The 20,712-nt window shown below is 41.0% G+C and overlaps 2 protein-coding genes across 2 annotated transcripts in view; both read right to left on the bottom strand.

Annotated features, from left to right (window-relative positions):
- The window catches only part of LOC125762465 (mucin-5AC), a 130,269-nt gene that overhangs the window by 76,503 nt on the left and 33,054 nt on the right, over nt 1–20,712 (bottom strand). The window lies entirely within an intron of this gene.
- LOC125762441 (lipase 3-like) lies at nt 11,742–20,558 on the bottom strand. The gene is made up of 2 exons (XM_049424540.1): nt 12,974–20,558; nt 11,742–12,903 (listed from the first exon to the last, which is right to left on the bottom strand). Exons 1-2 carry the CDS (start codon nt 13,061–13,063, stop codon nt 11,797–11,799), a joined length of 1,197 nt encoding a protein of 398 aa, XP_049280497.1. The 5' UTR covers nt 13,064–20,558; the 3' UTR covers nt 11,742–11,796.

The raw sequence follows: 20,712 nt of genomic DNA, 5'->3' as shown, positions 1-20,712 counted from the left end.
TTCATGCGTTTGCTGTACTTAACCAACAACTCAATGAAAATTTTGCAACCGTTTGCCAATTTATAATTAAAGCGCTTTATTTATTCGTGGTACAAAAATCGAATATGCCAAAAAAAACATTTGCTCAACCTAATCCCTTCACCATCAAAAGTATTCGATATTTTCTATCCATCGGTTTTGATTTGACAACCCAACAAGACCCACCTTCACGGCACATTAAACAAATCGTACGCATCCGGACCGTCGATGGGTTGTTTTCTTTTTATTTTTTTGTAGGCAAATCTTTATAATTTGCACAAATCGGCGGAAAATCCTAAATCACCGAAAAAGATCAGTTTGGAGCCTTTCTCTTTTTTTTTTAATTTTTCTCTATAATGATGAAAACATATTTTTGCTCCGCTGGTTTTCTTCCTTCTAGAGACTTTATGTACTACGACTCGGAATAAATTTGTACCAATGTTTATAAATTTTTGCAACAATGTAGCGTCTTAATGCAATCAAGCCGAGTCGACTAGGTTAGGATGGTTGTGGAACGTAAAACCCTGTTTCAACCTCCCAGCGGAATGTTAAACGAAACAAAAGCAAAACACGCGTACCCGATCGCACAAAATGTCATCCATTGAGCAACGGATCAGAAGGCGTTGTTGATTGACTGTTTTTCGTTCGAAAAGAACGCCCTTTGGTCGTTGCTCATTTCATCGAACCATCGAACCGAACCATACAGTTCGGTTGTATTTCACAGTGCGTCTCGACAGGCGCGTTCGTCGCTTGCTTCACTGTTGATGTCGTTCGTTTTAAAAACCGCTGCTTGGTGTCATTATGAAATGAAATGTGTCTCCACTGCAGCGGAACATGTTGAAAATCGATATTTACTGTCGTTTGCCTTCCTTTCCGTGTTTCCAGCTCGTTTCCTAATGCGATAATGACAAGATGTGTGATTGTCCACTGTTACTCCATATTTTTTGTACAATCTCGAATCGTTGACAAACATATCGAGATTGATGCTTTTCCCCTACCTTTGATGAGAGATGCTTTTCTAAGCGTGTATATAGCTTCATAGTTTTGAAATAGCTTCGTAATTTAGAAATCATGGAGACTAAACTTTCATAACCTACATTTATTATAACATACAATTTGCTATTGAAAATATTCAAAATTTCAAACGTAAATAGCCACATTTCAGTAGAGTTTTTTTAACTCGAAAATGTAGTTTGGTGCTTGCTTGACTCCTGCTGGTTTTGTTTGATTTTTGTCTGTAATATTTTAAAATTCCCAATTCATCCATTCACATCCGTTCCATGCTGTGTGAGGAAGTGCTGAGTGGGGCCGATTTGCCAACGATCAGGTGAATGGTTCCGTTGCGTTTCAAAGCGGTATAAATTGGTGAGACAAATTGGCATGCGTGTGGTTTTCGTTTCGCTCGATGCACGGTCCTGGAGGCAGGTTTTTTTTTGGCAATTCTAACACAGTTTCTTATTTCAAATTTTTGCTAAAAAAAACACCACTCTGGCCTTAGTATTTATACCAAAACGTCATTACATTGTGCTTATCGGTAAAATCAGGTTCATAAATTGTATTTCCTACCACTCTATCGAACATTTAAATGCAGCAAAACAGTGATTCTTGGGACTCCAATCGGGTATTATGTGTTTGCAGTTTAATATTTCCGTTTCGAATAATATTCAACCGTTTGCTTAGTTCTCATAAATTTTGCTTAACTGCTTGTTTGCTATTTGCTATAAAACATACACAAAAAAGAAAACAATTTAAACGGGAATCACAGTCGGAAACGGATATGAATCCATGGTGCCCATTATGCATATAACGAGTCACATTCGCTTTGCAAGTTAGCAAACTTTTCCAACCAGAAAAGCAAAATTGCAATCAACATTCCCAATCAATCTAATTCGTTGTCCACGCTGTGTTTGGGGCTCCACAAAGTGGAGCAGTTTAGTGACGGCATTTTTGGGCAATCCATCGCACAAAATCAATCTGTCCTTCTGGCGCGTGTACAGCGCCATGAAACGCTCGAGAAAGCAAACGCGTCGACTGACCATACACACGGTGGTAGGGCGTTTGTGCAAGGTTGAAAGGTAAAGAATTGGTTTCCATCGGTAGGGCAACTGTTTAACTTAATCAGATTGCATTTCACGGTAATAACGGCACGATTATGCATGGTCCGATGTGTCTTTCGCTTACTTTTTCTTTCTTAATTTCATGCGCTTGCTCAGTTGCTTTTGATTGCTTCAAAACTCCTCTTTCTGCTCGGAGATTGTTTGGTAGAAAGAAGAAAAAGATGTCATTTTGTGTGATGAAAATAGTCATTGCTCTTTCAAGAACTGCTTCCAATAATGGACTGTCATTTATCATCAGAATCAGCTCAATCTCTTTCGATTGTGTACACAACGGAACCATAAACAAGTCTAGAATTGAGTTGAACGATTGCTTTATTCAAACGAACCTATTGAAGTTTTGACAAAGAACTTGAAGTTAACAAAAAATTACCAACTAAAAACAAGGTTGATGCGTCTTTGATCTTGATTTCGTTTCGTACAATAGTAGCGAAGTTGCACAAAAAGCTTCTTATTGATCGTCATTGAAGTTGAACAAACGGATGCATTTATCGAATGCACCATCAATGTGAGGCCTGTTCGAGATCGTTAAAATTTATTTGATGATTTTTATGATGAATTAAGGAAGCGACACACCTCACTCAGAAAAAGACGCAAAACAATCATCATTAAAAATAAAGCCTCATGTGTGTCACTTTGATCAGGGCAAAGAAATAAAAAGCTCAACACGAGATCCATCCACACTGTTGGGAAGTGTAGCGTGCGTTTTGATGAATGATATTAATTAGGTAACAAATCAGGCTTTGGCACGGCAGCACGTCCTAGCATCGCCGATGGTCAGCTTCTGATACGGTGCTACCTTTTTATCCATAATCTTTATTATCATCGACCAGAAGGCACCATGGCAAGTATCGCGTGAAAAATAGAGACCAGCAGTTTCATTGAAAAACTGTTACGATTTATCTACCCGACCAACGGTAGCCCGATCCGTGCAGGAAGATAAGTTGGGGATGAAAAATATCATCAAACACACACACACCTGGAACCGGGAACCGTAAAATCGTAAGCGATCCTGTCGGCAGTTAACGTTGCACTATTAAAAAATATTTACTCACGTTCAGCCCCCAGCGATCGGTAGCCTTTTGAGGATAGTGTTGGTTTCGTAGGAAAAATCAGAGCACTGTATTATTAAAGTTTGAGACATGGTATATTCCTGTTACGTTGATTGAAGGTGCTCCAGTTCTTTTTTTGGGGTAGAATTGTTCCGCGGGGCTTACTTACGCTATAACCTATTACGTGTGTTTAAATAACAATATTATCCCTTGTGGGTTACATTTACGGGATGAAAGTTTTACATCATCTAATGAAATATACCACAGTAAAGTAAACACATACAACGCACTCTATCGTTAAAACGATCCGTTTATGTCCTCGTCAAGTGTCGTTGAAGGCGATAAAACTGAATCGGAAACCGGTGTTAGACAAGACACAAGTTTTTAGCATCATTACCTACAGTAACCGAAATGCTATAAACTCATTTATGGTTGGATGCTGAAGGAAAAGATACATTCAAAACAGTGTTTTGCTAATAATTCGAACGATATTGCTGTGATTTGCAGATAACTGATGCGTCTGGTGTAATATCAGGAGAAAAGTCGATTATCACGAGTTTTATGGAACCGGTATTCATAAGCAATAAATATAAAGCGCATGTTAACTGCCGGATGATCATACTGCAATAGGTAATATTACTTGAAATAAGTTGTTATCAAAAATTTTGATAAATTTTGCAGAAAAATTTCGCAATTTTCAAATTCCGTACAATGGCAATGGTTGTCTAGACATACAAAAACACAACGAAATACAGAGACTCTGCTACTAATAACATTTATGTTTTTTTGCCTAACAATATTTTTTTTATATATTATTGTATTATCCATATTAAATTGTCTAAAGAGAATTGTTTTCAATTTTTGAAATGTATTTTATTCCAAATATTTTCATATCTTTAATTTAATTATCTTGGGTACTAGCAATGTTTTAATGGGCTTGATAGATTTATTTGTTTTTATTAAACATTATGGAGTTTTTACAAATGTACATAATTGGATTCACGAACTTAAAATGTGTAGATTTAATTTTATTTGTATGATATTGTTTTGGTTTTCCAATCGATATGCTTCTGTTTTTTAGTGCTGAATTTAATACATTTTATTTGTATTTTTCTCATACCATTATTTATCATAGTTATGATTAGTTTGTAAGCTACTAACCGCTGTTGAATTTAAATTAAAAAGTTTACACGCATCAAGCAGCCACTATTCACATTGCGCAAGACTTTCTACTTCGATTAACTTCACATATAAAGCAAAGAAAACACTCGCGTACCCACATGATCGTTACTCTTTCCTTTTTCTTTTACTTGATCGAACAGCACAAACAATCCATCCTCACTAATCCCGCGAAACACGAGCCACTGCTGCCTTTACCGTGGTGCCTTAGCTCATTCATCTTCCACCCAATCCACCGGTAATAGAGATCTCATTTGTCCGGTTCGACCTCGGCACGAAATAAATCCTCCCTTCCGGTATTACTGTTGATCTGTACGGATCATTCGTGAGATAACGGACGGTCGGTGGACACACGGGGTTTTTGGGTAGGAACACTTTTTCTTCGCGACGTGCCACACAAACGATCACATTTCTCCTGTCACCCGGCCAGCATTAAGGTCGGTTTATTATGATATTTGAAAATTAATCTTCATAGGCTACCCCAGGCCCCGCTGTGATGGGGATGATGGTGGCGTGTTTCTTTTTATCCTTCTTGTTTCATCGGACGACGTACGGTTGAAAGGCTTCCCGTCCGTTGTGATCTATTCGGTAGATCACACCCGCAGACCTGACTCGGAACGGACGTGAAGAGAGGAAAAATAGCATCTGAAGGCCTAGGTCTATGGCACCCGACTGTCAGGGAAGCTACTAACCACCCAGGCCAACCAGGAGGAGGGAGTAGATCGGAAAACAATACGCTCAAAAACTAAGATAAAAAGGAAAGTGGCAAGGTTGACCATCGGTTCGGTACACGGTATTGATTGAGTTACGTCAAGTTTTTAGCTCAAGTGTGCTCAAGTGGCTACGGGCGAGAAAAAGCAAAAGTGAATCATTTTTCCCAATCAACAATTAATCATCGGCCAATAAACGTGTTATTTGATCGGGGTGGTTGGAGGAAGAAAAAAAAACAGGCATGTAATAAAATAAATGAACTTCAGCGGGCTGGTTCGATCATTGACGCCTTTCTGCATTCGGACAGCAGTGGAAAGGATTTTTCCGTAACAACAATCTCAACTGGATGCCCAATGGTTCAAGTCGATCACGGAAGGAATTAATGGACACGAGCGCAAGTTTGAAGTGTTTGAAAGAGTCGCGGTACAAAAGCGAGGCAGCAGCATTAAACAAACCAAACAACCAAGTAGCCACACTCAAGCGCTCGGTTGCGGCTAAAAGGTGTTGAAAGGTGGTTTTGCGATGGATAAAGTAAATAATAAGCTTTATTTTAAAACAAAGCGCGTCCGAGTGGCAGATACAGCCCGGCGTAGGATGCCCAATCCGCTATCCCAGGCGATTAATTAAAGATTTCAGTTTTGTTTTTGCCCACAGCGTTGCGCACGGCTTTCACGACTTCACCCCGGAACATGACAGGTGTCTGTCTGGTTAGTTTGAAAAGGAAAGCGCAAAACTTTAAGTGCAATTCACCGTTTGCACCGCAGAACGGAATCAGCTGTTTGGTGCTGTTTATTCAACACTTATGTTTGTGGTTCGCTTCTGTGTGCGTGCTGTGTTTAGTGTGCGGTGCTTTACTGTGATGCGTAAACATCAGGCGAAACATGCACACACTCTAGTGAGTGATGGAAAGGTGCACGATGAATAATGATCGATGTAAAGTGGGATTTGTTTTTGCAGTTTAAAAAACCCACATATTGGTAGTATAAATCGGTTTCGGTTTTTTTGTAAAATAAAGTTACAATACTCTAACATTATAATTTTACTTGAACGTCAAAATTTAAGTTGAAGTTCAGTATAGTGATTAAAAAGCATAGTTAAAAATAGTTTATTTTTTACCCTGTACAAAACCCAAAAAATAGCTATGGTTAATTACTAATGCCAATAATTAATTCCTTAAAATTATCATCAACATTTGCAATAATTTTTATTTTCATTTATTTTTATTCTTCCTTTCCTTCTAAAATATTGAGACCAACTGTCATTTGAATTATTTAGCAGCCAAAAATCAAATTTTGTTTACAAACATTCAAACAAACATGTGCATTAAAATGAATTAAACAGATGGTTAAAATACTTTCGGAACGAATTAAATTTACCTTATAGAGAAAACTACCGATCATGTTTTATAATTGCATATCTGCGCTGCTTGGTTCAGTGCTTCACACGACAGGACCTCACCAAGTTCCAGCCGGAGACAGACAAATAAAGTCAAGGTATACCAGATCTGGCATTTCCACAGCTCTCTCTATACTTGTTTTGTTTTTAGCATTAAATTATTGTGCAAACTTTATGATTTTGTTAATCATGTCTACTAACATCCCTCCATCAATTCATCCTTTGTTAGGTTGTTCCAGTAAGTTGTAGAATAATTATTTTTCTTCAAGAATGTCCACAAAAAAATCCATCAAAAAACGTGTTAATGAACCCGCTAATGTCCAACCCGGTCTAATGTCTCGCCTGGACCATGGTTGTGCTACGAAAGTGATCTTTCCATTTCCCATCCCAGCAATCAACCATTGGCCCAAGGGTTGGCGGGGTGATTGCATTCGTATTGCAACCTCACAAACAGCAAAGTTCAAGTTTACGATCCCAACGAGGGATTCACACGAAAGGGGCGATGATGTTTGTGCTGCCGGCGGCTCATCCGGGGCCACTATCATTAGCATGTTTAAAAGCAGGTTCCACAGCTCGCTTATTACGCGCGAAACGAGCAAAACTCTCCGGACTCCCGGCACAAAAGCAATCGACGACCCCGCTGGAGTAGGAGGAATAGTAGAAGGCTACGATCAAAGCGACAACATGCCAAACAATCGCAACTTGCTCTCCGGTACGAAGGCAGTGCGGTACGCAAAGAAAGTACCAATTAGCACCCCGGTTATTATGAGATTTTCCGAAGGAAAAGTACACCCAGGTGACTGGGATGATAGCTTAATTTTTGAGCTCACGACTAGCATTCCCTCCCTGGACCTGGATGTTGTCTCTGGTGCGCGGCGTAATGATGTGAGAGTGAGAGTATGCGTAGTTCAGGTGCTGATTGTGGGAAATCTATCTTCGTTCGTCCCAGGGTCCGGCGAGACGAGATATGGGAGGTTACGGTGCGTGTTGACTTATGCTATATCCGCAAGGTGAAACATAAACTATCGCTTTCGTTAGGTGCAGGGTAAACAATAATGCCCGAGGAAAGTTTAATTGAAATTTGGTGTGATGGTATTTGGGGGGTGGAGGCCGAAACGAAGGGTGCCTGTTGAATTTAGCATCAGTTGGAGTGATGGGAATTTAATAAAAAGCATATTAATTAGTGTAAAGTGTACTCCGTGCAAAACAGCTGTACATTTGCATCTAAAAAAGCGAATTTCCTAGTCTCGCCCTGTATACAATCTTTGGTGACAAAGGAACTCATGAAATTAATGAATGTATATTTTTGCTAATTCTACTCTCTGGGAAGTATTGTCTTGAGGTTATAATGTCACTTTTTAGCAAATGTTAAGAAGTCATTATACGGAGTAAAATGTAAAGTGCCTATGCCAAGAGAGCATTATGTTCACGAATGTCGAAGTGTAGCGAAACATGTTTTAAAAGACACCAAATGACAAGATGCTTATTCCAATGGCTAGCAGTAGCTGCACTTGTACCAACACTTGACATTGCAAACATGAAATGAATTCCATGAAGAAACTAATTTGAATACCTTTAAGAGACATAAGACACGTAAAAAGGCAAGGGCATTCAACTGAAATTGATTGGTCATCCAAGACCTTCTTGTTTGGGAACTTGATGTTAACATTGCTTACAGTGTGTTCCGAATAAGTAAGTTGGATGTAAGAGTCCGGATACTTCATGGTTTTAGACTGTATTTACGATGCACTCATTGAAGCGCAAGATTTATGCTTCAACTAGCAATACTAAAAATGCAATGAATATAAACATACAAGAATCAAAATGGTGGGTAGGGTTTCCAAGAATTCTAGCAAGATTTTTCTCACATATGTCCAATAAAATATGATTTATCCTGATTGCTGATTTAAGTACCAGCTTCACATGCACAACTTCCACAACTCATTGCCAGTGATCAGTATCTTAAACATTCCTTCAAAGCCTAACTGTGTGGGTTTAATTAGTGTAACTAATATTTCATTACTCCATCGTCCTCGATTCACCATGCCTTAGACTACAAACGGTGTGCCATGCAGTTTAAAATGTGAGTGGACTTTTGCGTGCTCTAATGAAGTGATCATTGCTTGGACGAAGGTTAAGCACACAGGACGGTATCACAGTCCATGTACCGTCACATTCCCGTGTGGTATACCGAATGTCTTACACTGCCTCGATGGAGAACAGTTTAAAGTAGCATGCATTGCCGAGTTTCGTTGCAGTTGTACGATGCATAATCAATTATTCAATTCCACTGCAAGATTAATCTCGATGGAGTTAAACCATACCGCACGCAGTTGAATCCCTCCGGAAAACAACCTTTCTGGGCGCAGATTTGAATAGTAACAGTCTCGAAGTAGATCATTTCAATGTTAACCCTTACCCCCGTTCGTGACGCCCCGTTACGTGTTGACCATAAAGGGGTGGTGGTCCAATTCGACCACTTGCAGCCTGTCCGAAGTACTGGCTACATTATGGTCAGAGCTGCACACCACGACTGACTCAGCATCCACTTGACAAAACCGGCATGCTTTGAGGTCGAGTACATCAAGAACGCGACCAAATTCCTTCGATGGAATCTTACCATGGTTTGGAATTCGAAAGCCCAACCTTTTTTCGAGCATTTGGTGGGTGTGGAGTTGCATCGAAACTTCTCCGAAACGTGAGGTGAAGGGATTTCCTAAATCTGATTTTTCGTTTGGTCGTGTACTTCAAACCTCAAGGCCTCCATTGCCGAGAAGGAGCGTTACGTTGGGACATAAATTGTGTCTCTAAATCTTTGTACCGGACTGGATGCTCTACTACACCTTTTCGATGTTTGTATTTCGCTGTGAGAAGTTTTAAGACAAGCTGCAATTGGAGTTGTGCCGCATGAGTGTGCAATAACGCTTCTAATTTTTTGGATTAACTTGCGCCCAAGGATGGCTTTGTAGATGTGCTCATGTTTTAGTCGGTGACTACATTTGGACAGGCAAATGGACAAAACGTGACGAATTGTGCAATGGGATATTCTGGCAGAAATGGGAACAAAAAGAAAAGGACCACCAACAAAGCCATGCGTTTGAGCTTTACATAAAATGACTATTTTGTTGAACTAGATGCTCCAGAAATCGTTGGACATATTTTACGATATTTATAATGTTTAAATGGTTAGAAGAGATTGTTCAATAAAATTGCGTTCTGCAAGAACACATAATATTTCGATCAATAAGTTAATAGACATGGCCATTTAGCGAAACGCACAGCAATTCCTTTCAGAAATAATAAAAACAAATTTAAACCAGAATATGATTACGTATATCGTTTAAATGGCGGCTACAACTAGAAATCGGTCATAGGTAATGATTTACGCACTAAAACAAGAGTAAATTTAGAACCAATAAGTATCGATTAGCTAATCAACCATCGAGCATGTGAATGGTAATAAGCTCAAAACAAGTTGCAAACAGGCAAACATGAAAAAATCACACATATGAGCAACATTTACAAGCCATCCAATCAATAGTTGCACGATAGCCCAACGCTCAGGACGTTGCAATTCAATGGCTACAAGACAAATGTGCATTGACGAGAGAAAAAAATACCTTTACGTACATGTTTTGTCTCACGTTATGTTGCTTGCAGTGGTTATGCTCATAAACAAACGACCTAAACCGTGGTGGGCAATACAAACAATCACTACACGTATTGCAGCGTGGTGCACCTGATCGTCCAGTCCAAACGTTTGTTTTCTTCCTTTCCCAAGAACAGCAAACCATTGCTGCAATCACTGTGATTATAGTGGCCAAACGCATGCGCCTCGTTCCATAAATCAAATCAAGAGTCCACATGGGAGAGACCACCCTCATGCGGTTCATCATTTTTCCAGCACGCATTGCCTCACAACCAAACGCTGTTGGGACCTGAGGTAATTCTGCAATCGCACACGATCGGATTCAACGGATTGATCGAGATGGATCGATCGATCAAATGGTACACGAAAGGGAATTGGCTCGCAGGGCCAAGAATAGGAAATTGAATGGGTGAGTTTTGTACTGCAATTACACCTTCATAAATTTGTATTAATGTTTTCACGCTTCGGTTCGGTTCGATTGCAATCGATGCCGATTGAATTTAAAGCTTGGTTTTCTTTTTTCCATTGAATGGGAACTAAAACGGGATTCGTAAATAGTGTATAGCTCCGAGAAACGATTTGTGAATCGACGGAAATGGTATGCGATAGTACTTTGAAACCTATTAATGTCGCTTGATTGCTGTCATTGGTTTCCCATTTGGAAGTGCACATGATCATAGGACGCCGATGACGAAGGAACATACCTGGAAGGACAAAAAGAAAAACCAAATCCATTAGAAAACATGTAACAACTCTTAATTTGCGAGGAAAACTGTTATGAATAGTTTTGGATGAATTTTATGTACATATTTTCAAGAATATCATGCTACAATCGCTTATCAATCGTTTGCTGATTTTGCACACTTTCATTTTCCTTACATCATACACCAATATATCGCAGAGAAATTTGAAATAAAAGTAACAATCACTTTCGCTCTCTAAAATGCCATTTTATGCTTTATTTTTAAACCCACCAGACTCATCCGTCTGCGTCAGGGGGTGAAGCCTCACGGATTACCATTAGATACGTAAGCCATAAAACATTTGTGAATGCGTTGAAATACGTACTGGAAATAAATAAAAAAAACCACCCAGTATAGGAAAGGAACTGCAATGAGCGCATAAAATCTCATCGTAAAAAATACTATAAAACTTTGTGGAGAGTAAAAAAACATCCGAAAGACAGCTAATCGAATGATTTCAAATTAAACTCCCCAAAAAAAAGAGTTCACGCATGCGTTACGAATCGGATGCGCGGAAGTGTGCATGTTGCGTTGTGTCCATGCCCACATGCATGAGAAATTGGGGAGGCAGGCAAGCCATTCCACGAGGGAAACACACAGTAACCGAATGCGGTAAGGCACACGAACACGGGTAAATTAACATTTTTGCTAATTTTTTTGTTCGATAACACTGCAAAGATTAGATGAATGTTTGGCTTTTTTTGCAAATTTACATTTTTAAAGGTGAAATGAAAGGAGGGAAAATAATTATTATAAATTTCATAATTAGAATTACACGGTCAGTGAGAAACATTGTGCAACGACGTGAATAAGCTGCAATAATAAATAAAAAAGAAAAAAAAATGAAAAATAAGCAAAAAAAAACCAAAAAGCTACAACCCCTATAGAGATCCCAAGGTTTTTTTCAATTTATTTTAGTCCATAGTACTAACTACTCAATGTGTCACTTGCGAGCGGTTTTCATCCGTAGATTGATTTCTCAGCGAAGCAACAATCATTCGATAAAGTCGATGAGCGCTTGCGTCGAACATATAATCGATGTGGTTCCACTTGCGCAATCCAATCCGATGCTTATGTACCACATTCGGCAGCTGGTCAGCCAACTCTTCCACATCCTCCGGCGGTACAAAGTTATCCCCTGCACTGTAGTACAGCATGATCGGTGCGGTCACATTGTGAAGCGGATATTCCGGTGGTATTTTCGCGCCATAGCGCTGCATATTAGCGACCCGTCCGTAGTCATACAGTTGGAACGCTTTGGCCAAATAATTTTGTCCGAAGTGTAGTAACTGATAGACGGAGCAACCGGCCGGTGTGTTGGCTAATATTTCACCCAAAACTGTACGATTGATGGAATCGTGTACACCCACCAGGTACCAGATGTTCGTTAGCACCAAACTCGTCGGTACCAGACCCGTCTTATGTCCAGCGTACACTAGATCCATCGACGAACCTGGACCACGTCCACCGATCTCGTAACTTCGCGTTAACTTTGCAAACATTTCCAGCTCATCGATGCGACTGGCAAAATCAACAGCCGGCGATGTAGCATGATAGATATAGGCGGCCGGTGCCAACAAATGAACACTTGCGAACTTTTTGTTGTACGCTGGACGCATGCTTGCCATCACCAGGAACACTGTACCACCTTGTGAGTGTCCGATGTAGTGTACGGTGTCGGAAGAAGTGTTACTCCGAATGTAGTCCACCATAGCGGGAATATCGTACATTCCGATCTCGTGGAAACTAAACTGCCAATATTCCCGATCCTTACTGCTGAAGGTTTTGTGTTCTTTCGAGAACGTGTTGCCGCGCACATTGCCCAACCAAACGTCATAACCTTCGTCCGCGGCAATGAAAGAGATTGACTTGTCCGGTCCTTGTACGGTCCAATCTACCGAGGAGCTGAGCAATCCGTGCACAATCAGTACCGGTGCTTTATCGGACTTGCCGGGAATTCGTACCAGCGACAAAATGTATCCATCCTGAGTGGTGACTTTATGGAGCTCTACCGGATAACCGTGTCGTGTGACCGAATGACGCTGTGAACGATCGGTAGATCAAATGTATCAAGAAGTCCAACAATGCTCAATCGAATTGTATGATTTTTACCAAAATTTCAGCCGGCTTTTTGGCACATAAAACGTGAACAGTGAATATAACCAGCGTCAGAATCAAACGCAACGCTACGTTTCCAGCCATGGCTGAACACTAACTGGCCGTGTCTTTGTTTTATCATCCATACCAAATTACAAGTGCAATTGTGTTCGAGATTGTATCGCGATCGTAATTAACTATTTCTAGAGGTTGATGTGGTTCAAATCAGACCCGCTTTTTATACATGATTTTTAAAACAAATCTACTTTAAAGCTTAAAAAAATATTTTGGAAAAAAATTGGGAAAAGAGAAAAGCCTCAAATAATATTTATGCTCCCATTAAATCCATTACTTTTGATAGTAAATGAGAGTTAAAACCGTTGCTTGATCACTATTTTTCAATAAAGCAGCATTGCAATTGATTGTAATTACGAATGGAAAACGATAACAAACGTTGTTTAAATGTCATTTTCACTCGTTTGCGATGTATCTTTCCGAACGGATCGCAACATTTTGCCTGCGAAATGACATACCTTGCATCATCATCATCATCCAAATGTTTGCACACTGAACAACTGGACCATTTCATTAGCTGATCAGCAATCAGCACAGTGTACGATCTTGTCACGCACGCAAGCACTCATCTCCAGTAGTGTACAGACAGTTCCGGACTATGTGCACGAATGTCACATACAGCGATTAGGCAACTAATTGTTTTTTAACGAACCAACCAATCTCCATAAAAGTATGAAGTTTATGAATGCATACACCTAGCGATCCCAGTTGTATCAACAGCTACTGGGGGGAGAATGGTGTTTTTTTTTTAATTTTCTTTTGCAAAATAAAATAACCATCTCGGGTAAAACTAGTAGCAAACAAACCGATGTTTTTGTTTTAATAATCTCCATACAGATCGTTGAGATAAAAACTAAAAGCACAATTGAGAAAAGTAGCATCATGGTACGAATATTCCCCCAAAAAAAACTGGAACTAATGTACTACTAGTAAAACAGTACAGGTACACCAACCCTTTCCAAGTGGCCGTTATTTTAACGGAAAAAGGCGAAAGTTTGCCTACGCGGACCAGCAAACCGAATCGGAAGATCTGAGCGAAATCTGATGCGAAAGATGCCAATCAACACGGCCAGACAATTCATTCATTGCGGGTATGTTGGAAAAAGATGAACATTAATGCTCACTTCCGCTTGCCAAACGAGTAAAATCCGGGTTCCGGTAAAAGGGAAAATTCTGCCTTTTTTTTGCATTTTGACATAACGATCTTCATCTACGGCGCTTTTCTCTCATCGTTGTCACTCGTCTTTTACTTGTAGAAGTTGATGTTTATCACCAATAGCAACACGCACAGTACGAAACGGATGGCGGTGGTTGGTGTTTCGAAACAGACAGACAGGCAGGAAAAAGACAATAACCAGTACACATGCTGTCCGGCAGACGAGTTTTCCAATTTTTCATGCTTCCAAGCAAAGGTGCAGCTTACTTTAAGCGTATGATTTGAAGCTACTTAGACGTAGCGCATCTTCAAGCGCCATGATGACGGCCCGGTAACGATCATGTTGCCGATGATGGAGAAAATTCGCACTGAAGGGAAAACAAAAACAGCAAAAAAACACCAACACAGACAGGGAGTGCAAAGCCGCCAGGCGTACCGGATGATCGCAAAGCTCGTGCGGAGTACCACGTGGGGAAAATGTGTGTGAGTATGTTAGTAGAAATCCCCGACACTCTGGCTAACTTGGATGATTTTATAAGGCAAACCACGGCACATCGCATTTATGGTTATGGTGAGTTTTCTCTGGAGCATAACCGTTTGTGAGCGGCATCTTGCTTTCAAAACCCCGACCCGTTTTGATGACGGGGGCGAGTTCAACAAACTGTTTTTTCTTTCTTCTTCCTTTGCACAAAAGATGCATCAAGTTGTGGGGGGGAGGGGAGGTTTTACCCCTAAACACAGGAACGAGTTAATGTGGTTTGGTAGGAACCGTCACTTATCGCTAATGATGATCGTAAATGTTTACCGCCTGGTGTGGAGAATAAAAACGTGCAAGTAACGGAGCATCTTAAGTGTTCGGTACCTCGCCACCCTCAAACTTCAGGATGCAACAAGTGTGAATTAACGATTAGGTTAATTTTAGCGATTTTTATCATAACGCTATTATTAGGTACATTTTTCATTAACTTCTCACCCTTCCGATACGGCATGGTTTTGCTATCCGGAGTGTGTAATGTGAGGTTAGTGTATCATAAGACTGGCGCCTCATTCGATTTCGGCCAAACATTTGAAGAAAAAAAAAACAAGTCTCTCTAAGCTTAAAATTAGCTTTATCACCTGTTAACAAGCAATAAAGCGAACATTTTTATTTTATCCGGATGCGCTGCACGACTGACGCCTCGAGCTGATCCACCGCAGCAGAATCGGTTTAATCAGTTGGTTTTATTTAAACGCGTCAAACGCGTCAACATTCCAAACCCGACTCGACCACACAACGACAAACGCTACCTTCGCACATGACACCAAGATCGATAATTTATGCTGCCAGTCTTGCGCCAGTTCATTCGAGTTGAAATATTTATGAAGGAAGTCTGCAACTTGATGTGTATAAACAGCTTTAGCTTCCAGCCCAAGGCCGCGACGCCTACCGTTCGCTCCGAATTGAATTACATTTTGCAAAACAATTCCCGCCAAAAGCTAATTGCTGGTACGATTGTGTGTCGAGCGTGTCTTCCAATAAGTATGAACATATTTGTCCACACCCGTGGGATGGTTTCGTAAGCTTCGCTAATGTTCTGCTCCACAGTCATCCAACGAGGGATCGTCTAGTTTGCCCTTCTACGTTTAACCGAGCGGAACATGTTGGCCGATCGATGGAAGCGTTCCTGTTCTGTTTTGCCATTCGATTCGATCTGTTCGCACCTTAAAGCGTAAATGTTGGTGGTGCATTCTTTTGCGGGCAGAATGCGCGTTGTTTGGCACGCGTCGGAAGCTTTTACGAAGGTAATTGCATACAGAAGCCCACCACGGTGTGATGATCGTGCCGACGGAAAGGACGGGAATTTCGATATAAAATCGAACAATGAAAACAATCATCTTAACAGGTCGCATATAAAAAAGCGTTAAAACACGTTGACGTGCCGAACGTTCGGCATGGTAGGTGCAGAAAACCTTGCACACTTATGCTACTTGTTGGTGCTTCGGAAAGCAAATGTCAAGGATGTGGATTGCCTACTTTAGCTACATGGCAGCGTGACATGTCGCCGTCATCCAGCGCCAATCCACAAAAGCCAATCTTGTACCTTTTTGGGGAGCAGATCGTTGGAGAATCAAATTAGTGTACTAACAATGTGGTAAGTTTTCTAACACCGTCATCACATGAAGATGGGTCGATACGACGATTCGAGGTCTATGTCAGGAAAATACACGCCCAGGAAAAAAAAACAGTTCACAGCTCCACGAGGTGTGGTTAGTGTGAATCCGTATTGATTGATTGGATTGACCTTTACGTACGAAAAGGACCGGATAGAACCTTGCCCTCGAAACATGCGGCAAGCTACACGGAAGGGTCACACACCATCGAGTGCGTCGCAATTGAACCAATCGCTTATGTTGGCGCCATCGAATAATGAGATGATATATTTACGAGGTCACTTCTTCACTTCAGATCTGCATAGCGATATGATGCTACTAGTGGTTCGAAAAACAAACAACCAAAAATCCTTCAGACTAATTATGTATTTCTATGTAGATGAATCGCTCGAAGAGCTCACCGAGGTGAGATGTGAAGATCGTGCCATTGTTTCAAGCGAGTTCGAGCCCGATAGACTAAGACGCACGTCGTTCAGGTACAGGGTGATAATTGCAGGGTATGTGGCCACTCACACTTAATTCGATCGTTTTGAAGATCGAAAAAAACGATTAATGTCTGCTGATGGTTGAAGTGAAGCGAGCAAAACAAAAAATAAAGAAAAGGTACATCTCGAACGTAACCTCGAATTGTTTGATTCGAAATTCCTCGAAGGGTGTGATTGATGAAGGTAGAGGTTTAAGCAAAATTGGATGAGCCTATAATAGGGCCAAACACTCGGGTACTACACATGGGTAAAGGTTAAACGGAAGAGATTTATTAGTCTATCACCTAATAAAACGTAATAGGATGGTAATGAATGCCTCGACCCGTTAGCTGTTTTGATAATGTTATTGTCCATTTAGGAGTATCATCCCTGGTCCCAATTTCAGTCCCAAACTGATGTTCACCACACTCACGGATGTAGCGAAAAGGTCCTGATTCTGCTATAATTATAGGCCGGCCACAGTGCGACATCACAATAGAAAACACGACACCATTGTGACCGGGATCATAAATAATTCCCACCAAAAGCTGTGAGGCATAATAAGTCAATCCACCACCTTACAACCGGGCATAGTGATCCGGGCAGGTCGATCAATTAATCTTCTTCGCCCCACGCCAAAAATTGCCCAGTGGTTCGTAGATCGTGTAGATCAGGAAGTTGTACTACAAAGCCATTTCTACCAGCAACACGCACCACCCTGTGGCTCGTGTAGCATCCAACAGTGCCTGGGTATTATAGTATCTCATGTACCAGATTGATGATAAATCGGGGCCTAGCATCAATCAACTGTTCCCGATCATCTACAACAACAGCAGCAACAACAAAAAATACCATCCCGCATTGGGATTTTAAAAATGTAGACATCTATCCGGACCGCGGGATGAATGCATCGGCCACGGACACTTGTTATTTATTGATTGACTGCAAAAGGTTGTTATTAACAGCACCGAAACAAGTTTGAAGGTCAGGCGCAATGCGCAAAGCGATGGTTTTTTTTTCTTCAAGCATTTACTGGTGTACCTCCCCCAAATGTCCTAGATAGGTCGGCCCGGTCGTAGCGGAACATGGTTTTTGGCCCACTTTACGCTGCAAACCGGCTACCGACGGTCATGCTGGTAGCGCGTGCGGGTCGGCCACTTGCTTTTCACTACTTTGTTACCGATTCCGAGTGCTCCATTTTTAGGTCAGACGCAGCTCATCATGCGAAATTCGCCTGTAGACGAGGGGAATCGGGCAGGAAAAAAACATGCCATGCCGTGTGTACACAGTGACTTGATGTTGACGTCCGATTTTGATCGCCTTGAATGTCATCCATGATATGACCAAGAAGGAATTAACCTGGAACAGACATATCTAAAGTCCAAGGCTTTCCAGAAGTGAGCAGATTGTGCGTGACAGAGTAGATGGCGCTTTTACACGTTCTAAAAGACATTCAAAGAACACGACGAACATGAAGTCAATCCCCAAGGAATCTTTTCCCATGGTACGCTAATGATCACCGATCAGACGATCGCAGATGTGGATGTCAAACCGCCATTAATAAAACAATCGTTATTCGATATGGGCTGGTACGGACGGAATAATTCAGGAAGTAAAAGTAGCTCCTGTCTATACGTTCCTCACACATACGAACACGCTTGATTTAGTTTGCTTGCTTAACTGGTCGTTACAGCGGGGGTTTTTTTTGCACACTACATATCTACTCGAAGGTCGTCCAGCTGCTAGATTGATCCCATTTTTTCTTTCCTTTTTTTTGCAAACAGTTGCTCCATGTTGCGGTGCGAAGAACTCGATCGTACGATCCGATCACTAGAACTGGTAGGTAAGTTAGGTGGCCGGTAACGGGCCGGAAGGTGTTTGATCGGGACACGATCTCGGTGGAATTTTCCACCGCTCGATTTTTGCTTTGCAGGTGACATACTAATAACAGAGCGCGTTTATGCTAGCTAGTTGAGGTTTCTTGAACTCCGTTCGAAACGAATTCTGACCAGCGCGGTTTGGCTTTGCGTGGTTAGTACGCGTTACGGCAAGATTAAGACATTGCCCAGGGTTGAAATTGCTAGTTCGATGAAATGGTGGCGTTTATCTTGCCACTGAAACCTGATACCAGGCGCTGTAAAGACTGGCTATGTAAACGATAGAACATAATTCATGTTTTAATTCGACCGTTATTATTATAATTTCCGCATGCCACTCAAGGTTCAAGACTTGCAGCTGTGTAGATGCTAGAAGCACTCCAGTGGTGTTGTTCTAATCAGATATCTTCAGTGTAACTACTACTTTTAAATCACCGCAATGGAGTATTTGACCTTCGCATAATGGAGCATTTTTGCACCATAACACGCCTACTCAATTGCCTTCTTTAACCTACGGTGCGTGTCCAGGTGCCACTAGGTTGTCTAATAGTCTTTGCCTGTAGTTGCTCAATAAGGCTATATATTTTTAATGGTTCGCTCTGATCGTGCTTTTTGCTACCCTAAATGAGCTTTCCGAACGGATGCTGAACTAAAGGTTGTGACCTTATTAGCGAAGGAAGTCAACTGTTTGGGGTCGAACTAATTCCGAACGGTTGCTTGCAGTATTGGCCAGGAACTCACGGTAATGTTCGGTAGGAACTTTTAATGCCAAAATTACGATACAATCAATGAGATTGGATAGGGAAGAAGGAAAGCACGAAATGAAATTATGTTTTACTGGGCTTTTTACACACAACTGAGACCTGTCAACGTAACTGAAATAATGGAACGGTGACATCCGCCCGCTAACAACATTACAAGCTTTCTCGTACCAGTTCACTGTGTTCTTATGAAGTGATTCACCATGCCACCTATACTGACTGACGATGAAGTAATAATATGCCATCATTTTTTGCTCTCTCGATGACATCACGGTTGGTTAAATTGGATAATCCGAATCTCCGAAACGGGAAAAAAGCTTCCCAACCAGAAGCTAACCTACAGAACTCTGGGGCACCATTAATGTGCGAAATGGCATCAACACGACGCAAACGCAAAAGAAAGAGGAACGTCGGTAATTGTGCATGTGTCCCATCAGTCTGCTGCCCTGGAAAGTCTGGCCTGATCGACTTTCGATTTTCGTTCGATGCACTCACATTGGCAGGAAATTGGTTGACTTAGGCATGCAGAGGAGCGAATCACCACCCCGGACATCGGGACATCGGGTATGAAGCACACGCACCATACGCTGGTGCGTACCAAGGGGGCCGTAGGAACGGATTGACGGATGGATGAGGCAATGTGACAGTGACATCAGTGAGGTGAAACCGCGTAATGCACGGTTACGATCGCGATTTGTGCAAAAGGATGGTCTGCTTTCTTCGCGATTTTGTATAACTGTTTTTCTCCCTGTGCTGTGCGCGTGCTGGAGGTTTGTTAATGAATGTGTTTCATAAAATCGATACACTGGCGAAGTGAAATGAAGATGAGGATAGGTGGGTGGGTGTTACGTAATTACGTAATTTGAATTCGTGTTTAATGGATGGCAAATTAAGAGCACATTTGGACAATCAATGAAACTGGAGTAAAAAAATTGTGAGTTCGTAATGTAACAAACTTACAGAAAGTTCGTTTTGCAACACTGAAGACTTAAGGGATAGTAGGAAGTAAGTATAATTTTTAAAATATACACAATAGTGGTAAAATTTAAATTACAATAACATTCGAGAAATTGCAAAAAATATTTTCATGTGTCTCGAGTCTTCCAAATGCTGAATAATACAAATCTGAACTCTTTATAAACCTTGCAAAATGTTCCCATCAATCCCATCATTTTTCTGACTGATTAATTTCATAATTAACCAAATGAATATCAAATATAAGCATTTTCTTTTCCATTTCACACGATTAAGAAAAAAACGTAATAATTCA

The sequence above is a fragment of the Anopheles funestus genome, chromosome 2RL (genome assembly GCF_943734845.2).
Source record: "Anopheles funestus chromosome 2RL, idAnoFuneDA-416_04, whole genome shotgun sequence".
NCBI classification, from domain to species: Eukaryota; Metazoa; Arthropoda; class Insecta; order Diptera; family Culicidae; genus Anopheles; species Anopheles funestus.
This window is presented reverse-complemented; position numbering and strand designations above follow the sequence as displayed.

Coding starts and splice junctions, on each gene's coding strand:
- LOC125762441 (XM_049424540.1), bottom strand. CDS start 13,063: ATGGCTGGAAACGTAGCGTTGCGTTTGATTCTGACGCTGGTTATATTC. Junction 12,904..12,973: donor AAAAGCCGGCTGAAATTTTG/GTAAAAATCATA, acceptor GATCGTTCACAG/CGTCATTCGGTCACACGACA.